At 41.6% G+C, this 13,961-nt stretch overlaps 1 protein-coding gene across 1 annotated transcript in view; it reads left to right on the forward strand.

Moving 5' to 3' along the window:
• The window catches only part of erfl3 (Ets2 repressor factor like 3), a 74,191-nt gene extending 60,897 nt beyond the window's left edge, over positions 1-13,294 (forward strand). Inside the window, exons 3-5 of the mRNA XM_007250863.4 lie at positions 10,040-10,155; positions 10,987-12,017; positions 12,485-13,294. Of these exons, the coding sequence (XP_007250925.2) occupies positions 10,040-10,155; positions 10,987-12,017; positions 12,485-13,105 (1,768 nt within the window). The 3' untranslated portion in view covers positions 13,106-13,294. The remainder of the gene's footprint in view (positions 1-10,039; positions 10,156-10,986; positions 12,018-12,484) is intronic.
• The last annotated feature ends 667 nt before the right edge of the window (positions 13,295-13,961 follow it).

Here is a 13,961-nt window from a genome sequence, read left to right on the forward strand (position 1 = left end):
TATCTTTAGGGTCATTGTCTTGTTGGAAGGTGAATCTCCTTCCCAGTTTCAACCTCCAGCCTCCACCAGGTATATCGTGATATCAATTTTGTCTGTACCGTCCAATCCTAGCTTAATTACAAATGTAAACCTTTACTTCCAAACACAGTATAGTCTGCCCTAGTTACAGCACTGACTCACACAGACTGGCCTGATGTGCCTGATCTTCTCTACCTGCTGATGTGAAGGGGCAGTTCAGGACAGAGTGTTTAGGAGCTAATTAACACACAAACAAGGGCCAATGTTGAAGGTTCAGGAGCAGCCGCTGTACTTTTAGAGACTTCTAGCTCTGATCCTCTTTACTGGCCTGGTCTCGAGCCGCCAGTGCCTTTTTGTGAATGGGTAAGCCAGGCCTGCCCCGACAGCGCTAACTATTTTTATCAGATCCGCTCTCATCCTCATGAAACGCTTACCGCCTGAGCCGGGCTTTCACCTTCACCACTATAAAATCAGCCCGGCTGCTCGGCCCTGATACGCTAATATTGTTACAGCACTGACGCCATGTTTGGTGCCGGCTGACTCATCAGTGTTGGCAGTAAAGCGTCGCCCACAACACGGCACTGTCAATATTTTCATAGCTTTTTATTTAGAAATGTGGAGCTGCTGGATTTTCTTTTTCTATTCCATCCCGTTCACACACACCAAGAAAGACTCGATATCAGAAAAATGTATTAATGATTTTTTTTTATTTTTGCTGTATCGCCCACACTAGTTCAGAGCAAAGCAGTTCAGCATAAAGGGCCCCATTTTAGTGATCTATTGCGCATCGTTCAATTGCGGATCACGCAGCTTGATTTAGGGCGTCAGTGTGTGTCTGGTATCGTCACAACACAAAAAATACACCTTGCGCGGCTCAAAACACGCAAAAGGCATGTACTGATTCTCTTAATTAATTATAGCTGTGTTTTGGGCATAACATGAAATAAACCAATTAGTGTGCCTTTTGCCATTCCCTTTAAGAATCAAGTGAGCTCTGACTTTGGCGCGTTCGTATCTTAACAGTGCAGTGCTTTGTGTGTCTCAGCAGAGGATACTAACCTGTGCATTCACTCTGTAAAGATATGCAAGCAGCTCATTTAAATGAACAGCATGTTTTTTATTCTTTATTCTGTTTATCATTGATGTAAAAGTCAGGTTTGTGCTCTGCAGCGTGTTTGTCTAGTTTTGTGCAGTTTGTGTTTAACAAAAAATATATAAAATCTTATTCATAGAAATACCTGCTGAAAATTGCCTCTCAAAACAGTCAAGATCGTAATTTTTTATTAAATCAAATCAGGTTTATTGTCACATCACATAAGTAGGACTACAAGTTTACAGCCAGGTGAGTGAAGATTTTAGGTACATGATCCCACTTAGTATGCAGAGAAACACATGCATACAACAAATATATACAAACATATATACATAAAATAAAAAACAACATATTAGGGCTGCAACAACTGATCAATTAAACTGATTAAAATATTAAATATTAAAATAATTGGCAAGTAATTTAATAATTGATTAGTTGTCACATTATTACAGTGTACAAGTTAGCATTAGCATTTCCCCCTGAATTTTCAGTTTCACCAAAAATGTGCAGCTTGACCAACAATTTCATATAAGCCGTAGTTTTAGTCAAGAGTTGGTATACAGTGAATAGCACTGTTTGACTAATGTTCTAATCCATATTATAGCAAGAACTTCTCAACTAAGTAAAGGAAAAAATAAAAATTGAAGGTCAGTCAATCTGAAAAAATTCAATGTTCTGATAAAACTGGCTCTCATCAGGACTGACCCAGGAAAGGAAGAGCAAGAGTTTCCTCTGTTGCACAGGATAAGTTCATCAGAGTTACCTCAGAAGTACCCCCTAGTTTAATTTATTTCTGATCTAACTGCTCCTTTAAAGGCCAGCCTCCTCTGTGGTGATGAAAGCTCTGTGGAGGTTTGTAATCAAGTCAAAATACATCCTGTAAGTAAGTCGTCCACCGGGGACCGGCCGAGGCTCGGAACATCAACAAGCGATTTAACGGACACAAACACTGAAAGGACGCTGCTGTAGCTGAGCCATGGCGGATTACAGGGATGTGTGTGTGCAGTGTGTTGGTGAATAACTGTTTTTCCGTCATTAATCCAGAGAGAATAAGCTCTGACCGTGTCTTTAAGGCTATACTACCCAAGTCTGACAAATCCACAGCTAAGTTAAGCTCTCTCTCTTTCTTTCTCTCTATGTTTAGCAGTTTGGGTCTGTTTTAACACATTCTGAGTATAAATGATCCAGTGAGTGTGAGTACACAGTGTCATATGAGGCTGAGAGGAGGCTTAGCTCGGGCCGATGACCTTACGGCTCTCAGATGTTCTTACTCCCTTCACCTCATGCTTTGTGTTAACTGCAGCCTATGGCTCATGAAAACCTTCTTTTTCTTTATTTTAAAAGCATATTTAACCCTTTACACTCTGTATGTAAATCCACACTTCTATAGCTCTGTACTCATAGAACTACAGTACCAGTCAAAAGTTTCTTCTACATTGTAAAGGAATCCAGACTATGAAGGAACATGTTTACCACTTTAAAATTATACAAGTATAAAACATCCTAAAGTATACAAGTAAACGTAATGTAAAGTGAAAAAAATACCAGAATACAATAAGAACAAAAGCTTAGGCTGAACCACAGGGTCCAATACTGCTTTACAGACCCCACCCCCCCAAAACACATTTTTTTAAACACTGTAATGATTATAATGTTATATTAAAATATTAATGTTGATAAATTTGGGTTGCACTAGGCTCCCTAGTATTTCAGCTGCATATATGCCCATTGAAAATAAATGTATTTTAGTAGAATGTAAATATATTAAAGTTAAAGCTTAGTTAGACGTTTGTAAAGCTCGATTTCTCTTGAGTCTCTGTACGGATCATCTTCATACTAGGCTTCATAAGTCTGCTATGTTCTTGCTGGAGTGTGTGTGTAAGACGGGGGGTGGGGGGGGTGGGGGGGTGGAGTTGTGTGATGTGCAGGTGTGATGGATCACAGTATAAACCAATAGGGAGTCGGAATGGTAAATGTTTATACTTCTCTACATCCAATAACAATCAGATTCACTCTATCTGGATGGAGAGATTTATCTGGATAGAGGTTATTTATTTATTTAAAAAAAATAATAAAAAGCCTGAATAATAAAAAAACAGAAAATAGGAGTAACAAAGCTATTTTGTTTTTAAATGTAAGGAGTAGGAAGTTCAGATAACTGTGTCAAAATGTAGGAAGTAGAAATAAAAAGTCGTCTGAAAAATAATTACTCCAGTAAAGTATAGATAATCAACATTTCTTGCTTAAAGCTGATGTCTGTAAATTTTGGGATTTGAGTGAATGAGCTACTGAGCTCTCTGTTTCATCTTCTGAAGTCTCCATTGCTCCACCAGCCGCTCGCGTTCAGTAAAACTGAAACAGATCCTCTTTTAGAGGCTGTACGTATGACATAAGTACGTAAAGATGTGTGACGTGGCCAGAAGAACTTCAGGGAAAAGCGAGCCGACACCCCAGATTTTAGAATGAATATATTATTAGGCTTAGCAGGGATGATCGTTTCAGCACACTGGTACCATTAAACACATTATTTTATCTCTTCTCCACTAAGAAATGCTTCTGCTTTCAGTTTAGAAACAAAATAATATGGACTGCCACTTTAAGTAACGTAACAAAGTACTTTATTATTCTATTACACCTCTGGTCAGCAATGGTTTTAGCTTAAATAAATGCATTTATTACATATATCCACAAACATTTGGCCATATAAAGTATCTCACAGTTGGAGTGTGGTGTGATTTGTGAGGTTGTGAAGGTGCTCTCCAGCTCCTACTTTATGACTTTGACCTACAGCTCTTTCCGGCCCGACGCCCCTCTCTTTCCTGTCTGGCGCGTGTGGAAATTCCCGCACTGTGCGGAATGGAACGGCATTGTCCCTGTGTTGATGTTCCATGGCGGGTCAGGACGCACACTGCTTCCCATGGGCTCTAGGGTGGGGGAGGTGGGCTAGGTTGGGGGAGGGGGATGGATGCCATCGTCCCACTCGCCCCGCTACCATCGTCCCACTGCCGGGACACAATGGAAACCGTGTCCGATGCACAAAGGGTCACTCTTTAGGCTGCCTTTATGTAGTCAAACTTTTGACGTCACTTGTTGAAACATAATTTGACATCCCTACAAAAAAATAAAGCTCAGGACCAGCTTCAGTTGGACACTGGTTTCAGGTGTTCAAATTATTTAAGATAAGAATTTCTATTTGCGACGAGTATCAGACAAGTTTCAGGTAAACTGCAGAAAGTAATTAAAAAGTTTTGTGTAGACAATTAAGCGATGAAAGTGGTGTTCCAGATCGGCCATGAAAATCCAACCCTATAGACAATTTGTTCACACTTGAGGTGAGGTGCTTGAAATGTTGGTTATCTATACTTTACTGGAGTAATTATTTTTCAGACAGCTTTTTAGTTTCACTCCATACATTTTAAAAATAGCCTTGGAACTCCTATTTCATTTCATCTTTAGGCTTCTCATCATTAAATAAAACCCCTATCCAGATAAATCTCTCCATCCAGATAGAGTGAATCTAATTGTGATTGGATGTAGAGAAGTGTAAACATATACCATTCCAACACCCTATTGGTTTATACTGTGATCCATCACACCCACACACTCCAGGAAGAACATAGCAGACGTATGTAGTCTAGTATGAAGATGATCCGTGCAGAGACTCAAGAGAACTCCATCCAGTTTTACAAACTCCTAAGATTTAACTTTTAACTTTAATATATTTATATTGTACTAAACCACATTCAATTTCAATGGGCATATATGCACATTTATCAACATCAACATTTTAATAGAACATTATGGCTTTTAGAAAAATGTGTTTTGGGGAGGGCAGGGGTAGTGTAGTGCACTATACGTCTCTGTGGTTCGGCCTAAGCTTTTGTCTTTAATGGCTTTTTTTTTTTTTTACCTTATATTACTTTTACTTTTATACTTTAAGTAGTTTTAAAAGCAATACGTTTTAAACACATTTACTTAGTAAAAAAGAGTAAAAAGCTTGAATTGAATAGTTACTTGAATTAAACTCTAGTATCTATACTTCACCTACAGAGTAAAGATTGGGAATACTTTTCACAGCTTTGACTCTGAGAAGTTTTAAGCAGGGCTGCGATTGGCGGACTGTTGTTGGAGGTGTTTGGGTTGAAGTGGTCTCCTTCAAGCTCTGCTTCTTGATTGAGTTTGACCAAGTGTGTGTGTGAGTGAGTGTGGGTCAGATCTGGAGCTACAATAATGTTCTTTGTTTGGCGGATGGTGACGACTGCGAGTGTGTGAGTGAGGGAGTCGAGAGAGTGAGAGAGAGTGTGCCTGGGGACAGGCTTGTATACATCTTATTGTGAAGGGCAGAATACGTTCTTTATTAGCTCGGTGGGCGAGAGACATGCACACAGTACACACTCGTGGCACACTCTGACACGTGGAAACACACGCTCACACACACGCACGGCATGATGTTTATCAGCCAGCGGTCAGTAGAGGCTGTGGATGTGTCCAGGCTTATGATCTGCTTACCAAGAACCTTTACTTCAACACACACTCTTACACTTAGTGAAGAAAAAAAGATGATGTTTGGAATTAAACCAACTCCATATTACTGAGTATTGTTTCACCACTATATATTGGCAACACTTCACGAGACCTGCCTGATGTTCTGGAGATGTTCTGACCCAGTCATCTACAACAGTAGTTCTCAAACCTTTTAGACCACGTACCAACAATGACCAAACTAAAAATCTCCAAGTACCACCTACAATCCATTTCACAAGAACACATGTACCACACGCATAAAGCTAAATGTTTAATCCACACATATACAGGAGCATCTAAATATCATAGAAAAGTTTAGTTCAGTAAATCAGTTCAACACCAGCAGATGGCATGTCTCTCCAAACCATCACTGATCATCAGTAAATTTTACATTTCATTTGTAAAATAAGGGAGCAGAGTCTGGAGGAAGAATGGAGAGACACACAGTCCAAACTGCTTGAGGTCTAGTGTGAAGTTTCCACCAATCAGTGATGGTTTAGAGAGACATGTCATCTGCTGGTGTTGATCCACTGTGTTTTATTATTAAGTCTAAAGTCAGTGCAGTTTTTGTTTTTCCCACAAAATTTTACAGCACTTCATGCTTCTTCCCTCTGCTACTGACAACTTCTATGGAGATGCAGATTTCATTTTCCAGCAGGACTTGGTACACTGCCCACAATGCCAAAAGTCTTATATAATAATTTAATTTTCTGAGATGTTGATTTTTGGGCATTGGGTGTCATAATATAAAGATCTGGTATATCTAAAATCTTGAAGTATATAACTTGTAACTAAAAACATTTAATAATGCACGACCATATATCAAATCTCACACCAGCGATTTTGCTGCTTAGTCTGTTATTGGGAAGGGCAGACTCGCTGAGCTTAATATCATCCTTCTCTTGAAGTGTTTTTTTAGATTACATTTGTTGCATTACAAGCTTTTTTTCATGTCAATATTTGTAGAGTAATTTAGCAAAACTGCCGCTCTACTGTTGTTTTCTGAATTTTTTAATGTTATTGTGAATATTCAGTGAAAACACTGTGCATACCACTAGAGCCACATCGTTAATGTTCTCCACGCCCAACCCACAGTGATGTGATTCTGTGTTTGAGATTTTGTGTGTTTGTATGTTTTTTTCTGTGTAATCTGTGTATTTTTAGTATATCTGCTTTATGGATTGCTGATAGATTCGGGGTAGTGTCAGTGTGGTGGGTAATCCCGCTCGCTGCTGCTGGATCTGATTGCTTCCTGGAAAACCTCCTGCATTTCTCAAAGCCCTGCTTTAACTGTAGAGCCCAAATCCATGATGAATGGGGAAAAATAAGGGAAAAGATTTGTGAGTATGAGTGTGTATGTATGAAAGAGTGTATATGTATGAGTGTGTGTCTGTACTACTGTTTAGTAACACTGATTAGCATGGTGTTGGTGGCGTATGAGGTGTTAGTCTATGTTGAGCTGGTACAGTGAGTGGATCAGATAGTGCAGCAGTGCTGCTGGAGTTTTTAATCACTGTGTTCTTAACTCACTGTCCTCCACTCTAAAGTAAAGTCTGAGACAGAAGTTGTCACTGAAGGCTATCAAATCCTTAAATCAATGCTCTAAAATCTAGAAAGCCTTCTATTGACAATAGAGACAGTTACTCCAACAAAAGCAGGATAAACTCTTTCAGAAGCAACAGTGAATAAGCAGGAGTCCTGATACTTTTGTTAATATTGTGTGGGTATAGGAAGTAGAAAGCTTAGCTTTAAAGCTCATTTTCTTCTGTACATCTGTGATTTTGTGTGTGTTAAATGAAAGCAGCAGGTAACTTCCTTTTCCATTCATAGAAAGCCATTCATAAAGTGCAGGACTGTTTGTGTACTTTTGAGGTGGGACAATGTGTGTTTTTATGGGCTAGTATGGGCACAGCACTACCACCCTTAATACACTGTACATCTATAGTATCAGTCAAAAGTTTGGACACTTAGATTCTTTATGAAGTGTTCATCTGGAATGGCATGACTTTCAATTACCTGGAATGGCTTTTAGTAACTTGATTTTCTTGCCCCTCATCTGCCACAGTTGGGCCTTTAACCTTGTCTGTTCCAAGGTTAGCTGACCCTATGCTCTGTCCCCAACTTTCCAAACTCTAATCATAGGGTTGTGGGTTCAGCACCCACATATGTCAGTGTTTGGCTCCCAACCCCATTTAATCCAGGCATTATGTGGCATAGCTGACCCCTGTTCTCTAAACTATGATCACAGGGTTGTAGGTTTAATACCCACATCTGCCACAGTTGGGCTCATAAGCACATCTGCTACAGGCGTTCTGTGGTATATTGGACCCTATGATCTGACCCCTGCTTTCCAAACTATGATCACAGGGTTGTGGGTTTAATACCCACACCTACCACAATTGGGTCCTTTAATCTGTTTTTCAGGGGCCTTTTACCATAAATAAGCTTATGTTCTGACCCCACTTTTCTGAACTCTGATCACAGGCTTGTGGGTTCAACACCCACATATGCCAAAGTTTGACTTATAACCCTATCTGCTTCAGGCGCTCTGTGGCATATCGGACCCTATGATCTGACCCCTGCTTTCCGATTTATGATCACAGGGTTGTGGGTTCGATGCCCACATATGCCAAAGTTTGGCTTATAACCCTATCTGCTTCAGGCGTTCTGTGGCATATCGGACCCTATGATCTGACCCCTGCTTTCCGATTTATGATCACAGGGTTGGGGGTTCGATGACCACATCTACTATAGAGTCACCTTAAAGCTTGAAGTGGTAATTTATTACATTCTAATTTTCTTTATAACGTAGATCTCATAGTTTACTCTAGATGGTGCTTTGACTTTTGCAAACTTTATATTTTCACAAGCTTGTTTTTATGAAGCAGATTCCACGACTGTTTCCATTTTTTTGGTAGTGGAAAAAAGTGTACATATGGAAATGTGTTACAGCACCCAATCTGTGTGGGTCTAACACTCTCTCTCCCCTCACTCACATACACTAACTGCTCCCAGTCTGCTGGCCCACTGATCTGTTTTTGTCTGAACCGAGAGCGAGCCTGTCTTCACGACTCCCTTTAATAACCATAATTCTCTCTCTCTGTGTCTCACACACACTCTCAAAACACACACACACACCAGCAGAATAGACCACACGTCTCTCCCTGTATCCGTCTGTCTCGCCTTAATCTACCACACACCTCAAACAAACACACACACACACACAGACAGGTATGCGATGTCCTATAAGCATTTAAAAAGCATCTCTGTCAGCATCTCCTCTTAAACCTGCCATTCACACAAATGAGTGGCTTGCAGGCGGCAGAGCAGAAGATCAACCATGTATCGTGCCGCTCTCTCTCTCTCTCTCTCTCTCTCTCTTCCTCTTTGTCTGCTGTAAGGATGAGGTGGTGTGTTTGGGGTTATATAAATAGATGGAGCATTATGAAGAAAAGAGATGTTATGTAAAGAGCTGGAGAGGGACAAAGGTTAATATATAGACAGAGAGAGAGGGAGAGAGAGAATAGAATTATATAAAGGGATTAAGAAAGGGGGGAATTTATCAGTGGGTTATGTAAACCAAAAGTAGACTGACCACAGCAGTCCTCAAATGACCCTTAACACACACACCCTTTTCGTAATGTAATATACAGTGTCATGCAAATGTATTCACACCTCTTGAAGTCGAAGTAAAGTACATGATTTACCAGCATTTAAGCTCTGCTCTGGCGTACAGCTCTGGAGGAAAAATGAGACCATTTAAAAATGAGTTTCTTTTAAAAACCTCTAGACTATAATTAAGAGGAAGATGGATGACCACAGCCATTAAACCAAGCTGAAATGCTTGAATTTTTGCACCAGGAGTAAAGGTAAAAAGTTACCCAAAAGCAGTGTGTAAAACTGGTGGAGGAGAACATGATGCTAAGATGCATAAAAACTGATTAAAAAAAACAGGGCTATTTCTTTGTATAATTTGAGGTCTGAAAGCCCGTGGTTTATAGAATAAAACAACAATTTTTATTTTACTCAAACATATACCTATAAATAGCAGGAGAGACTTGTTTAGAAACTTTCCAGAGCTGTATATATTGTTTTTATCCTGTGCATTTTTGTAGTCCGCACATTAATCATAGTAATGTATTGGCTTTTGTGTTTTGATCTGAACGAAATCAGTTGTGTTGCTTCGGTCCCCGTGATTTAATTTTTTTTCCGCAAGAATGCTCTACAGAGCTCAGTGCTGATTCGTCAGCCTGATATTAATACAATAAAAAGAGCTAAAAATCACACAGTCAGTCTGTTTCAGACTCAGTATGAAAGACATGATTAATAGCTATTTTTTTTGTTCTTAAAACTTGACGTGCCTTTTTTTCTGTGTAAAAAGTTTATTTGTGTGTGTTTGTGTAGGTATTACTACAACAAGAGGATCCTGCACAAAACTAAAGGAAAGCGCTTCACCTACAAGTTCAACTTCAACAAGCTGGTCCTCGTCAACTATCCCTTCATAGACATGGGGTCCTCAGGTACGGTCCCACCCACTGCCTGTCTTTAAACTCCTACACAGACCTGACACACGCATCAACACACATACACACACAAACTGCCTACTCACTGTGTTTTACACTCCTACATACGCTGACACACACACACACACACACTAATGTTTTTCTATTTCACGCTTTCTATCCATCTCTATTAAGGGTGTGAAAATGCATTGATGCATCATAGTGCATCAATCTGAAGGTTGGAATAGAATTCAAATAACGTTTAATGGCGTATACGCTCATTTTGGCAATTTTTTAGATCTGTATAAATTATTCATTTATTTACTTGTGTATTTCTGAAATTGTACCATCAAATTACATAATTGTAATCAAATGTGATGCATTAAATAGTTTTAATTGAATGAAAATAGAATGTATTTAGAGCTTTACACTTCAGGGGCAAGATTAAGAAAGGAATTTATCTTAGATGTTAAAATATTTATTGTGGAAACATGATAGGAATCTTATTTTAAAAAGGTAAATCATTTTTTATTTAAAATTGTTTGTAATTTAAGAACAATTCAACTGTTTGTTTTTGTCTGACATCCTCAAACTGGTCTTAGATAGTACATTCTACACTAACTTACAGGCAACTTTATTTCTTAAGTCCATATTATTATATATATATATATATATATATATATATTCCCAGATTCACAGAACTATAAAAAAAAATATATAGTATCATTGAATGTATTTGAATCGTATTAATGCCTGTAGAGGCTTACTTTATCAAAATTAAGATTCTACTTTTTTTCCCTTATAAAATCTTTTATTAATATGTCCTCTGGTCTTAATTTCTTTCTCTAGGTGTTGGCGTTCCTCAGAGTGCTCCTCCGGTGCCCACTGGAGCAGGGACTCATTTCCGTTTCCCTCCATCAACACCGTCGGAGGTGCTCTCACCCAGCAGTGAGGAGCTGCGCAGTCCGAGTGTTTTCGGCACTGTGGGGCGGCGCATGGCCCGCGGCTCCGTCTCTGACTGCAGCGACGGAACCTCCGTCAACTCTGAGATCGAAGAGGGAAACGGCAACGGCCCAGGAGAGGAGCGAGCCTCGGAGAGAGCTGCTGAAAGAGCAGGAGGCTTCCGGGGACCCGTCCACCCTCGGCTGTCACACGAAGCCCTGTTCAGGATGTACGGTGGGGCCGGGGCCCACCGGGGTCATCGTGGACCTGAAGTCGCAGGTCATCGAGTTCATCAGGAGCCTCTATCACCTTTCCCTGCGTCGCCTTTGGCAACACCGGGCGGCTCTGCAGCTCTGCTAGCTCCGCCCCCTCTCTCACCTGCCCTGTCCATGACCCCCGGTGGATCTCACCTGCCCTACAGTCCCTCACCCAGTCTCTCGCCCATGCCGGGCTCCATTTTCTCCTTCAACCCTGAAGACATGCAGCGCTACCTGCAGGCGCACACGCAGAGCGTCTATAACTACCACCTCAGCCCCCGCGCCTTCTTCCACTACCCCAACATCATCGTGCCCCAGCCGCACCGGCCCGACAAGGCTATCACAGGAGCCGAGAGAGGTGTGATCACCGCCCAATTACCGTCCGGCCTGACGGCTCCGCCCCCAAGCCACGCCCACCCAGCAGCTGCCACCCACCCTCTGGCCTCTGCCGACGAGCCCCACCACTCTTCACCCTTCAAGTTTAAGCTGCAACCCCCACCTCTGGGCCGAAAGCAGCGTGAGGCTCAGGGTCGGCAGGGCTCGCTCTCCTCCAGCTCCACCTCAGGCTTTGGCTCCTCGCTCTCATTCGGCAGCGATCTGAGCTCGGCCAGCGGCTCCGGACTCGTCTCCAACTCCTCCTCCAGCGGCTCACTTAACAGTGCAGGCCTGCCTAAAATCAAGGTAAGATCAATTTTAGTTTTTAGGTACAACTCCAAGTCAGAAAAAGCTGGGACAGTGTGGATCATGTATTTCTGTTCAACTTTGTTTGGACACACCTTCTCATTCAATGTAAAAGCCGATAGAACCTCTGAACAGCTTAAGGGCTAGTGCTTAGTAGCTAATGCTGCAGCAGCAGGCAACAGGCCAATAATTCTTACGTTTGAATATCAAAAAAAGCTAGTGCCTAGCACAGTTAGCGGTTAATTCTAATATTACTTCAGCCTCTGTGCTGGAGAACTAAACGGAAACTCCTGTATAACGCTGCACTTCAGGGGCGTGGCTTCACTGCCCCTTACAACCTGACTGGTAGAATTCATACATATGACAAACCGGATTGTAAGGCGCACTGTTGATTTTGGGGAAAATTTAAGAAATTTAAGTGTGCTTTATATAGTAAGAAAAATAATGATACTATAATTTCTGCGCAGGTGGAGCCTATCTCTGATATCGAATCAGAGGAAGAGGTGGAGGTGACTGACATCAGCGATGAAGAAGTGGACGAACGGGATGAGGAGTTTGGAATGTTCTCTGCCCCCAGACGCAATCACCACCACCACCACCACCATCATCAGCACCATCATCATAATCAGCACCATCATCATAATCATCCTCACGGCTTCAAACGGCAGTCCAACGGCACGGCCGCCGCAACCTTGCCCTATGACGACCTGGAGGAGGACGTCTTCAAAGCCCCAGCCCCTCCTCCACTCTTCTTCAGCCCCGCCTCCTCTTCATCGCGTGGTGGCCCTGTGGTGAAGAGTGAGCCGGACACGCCGCCTGCCTCCACAGGACTCGCCCCCATTCACTCCCCCTCTCAGTGCATCCCCCTGAAGCTGAGGTTCAAGCGGCGCTGGGATCAGGAGCAGCACACTGAGGAGGCCGAGGACAAGAAGGTGAGAGGAGAGGTGAGGAACGGAGAGAGGGAGGAGAGAGACGAGAGTGGCGGCGGCGGAGAGGCCGAGAACTCGCCCCCGCACGGCCACCGCAGGGTCAGCGCCGAACTGCACCGAGCTACAGCCCAGCTCTCTCTGGAGAACAAGGACTGCTGATACATAGACACACACAAAAACACACATTTATACACATCTACACAAAGGGGCTCCCTGTTAAGAATGACTGGTGACATACAATTCTCTGCAAAAGTCCTAGACCACTCAAGAAAACGGCTTTAAACGCCATAATCTGGGCAGCAAGTATGTTTTTATTTGCATATATAACATTAGAATCAACGCAAATAAATATGAATAATACATTATGTAAAAAATACAGTAGGACCCCTAACAAAAATGTCTTTTGATATCGCAACCAAATTGCCTTGAAAACAGTTGAACATTTCAAGAACTTTGAAAGTATCCACATGTGCAGTCGCAAGGACCATCAAAAATGTAATGATGAAACTGGCTCTCATCAGGACCAGCTCAGAAAAGTTTACCAGCCACTTAACACATTGTGTTCAACATGATTCCTTATGTGTTCTTCATAGTCTGGAGGGGAAAAAAAAGAAAACACTGAATAAGAAGAAAGAATAAGTCCAAACTTTTGACTGATACTGTAAATTAGTCTTAAATTATCAACAGTAATAAAAGCTAAAAATGTAGAATATTTTCCTTTTAGTTTATAAAGTTATTTCTATTGTTCTGAGCTGGTGAGAGCTTCACAAGGTATCAGGCCTTGACTGGCCACATCCGCCTATCCATTCACACATACACAACCCCCAGTGTATGATGTCAGTGATAATTAGCATTAATTCTAACGTTCAGCACTTACTGCCCAGATAAACAGCTTTATAAAGCAATGTTCCCAGATGGCCTAGAACTTCAGCACAGTACTGTACGTGTGTACATACATGCAACACTCCAGAACAATGGCTGCTGACGTTCCTGTAGACTGAGATGGAACGTGGCC

This window comes from Astyanax mexicanus, chromosome 6, assembly GCF_023375975.1.
Source record: "Astyanax mexicanus isolate ESR-SI-001 chromosome 6, AstMex3_surface, whole genome shotgun sequence".
NCBI lineage: Eukaryota > Metazoa > Chordata > Actinopteri > Characiformes > Acestrorhamphidae > Astyanax > Astyanax mexicanus.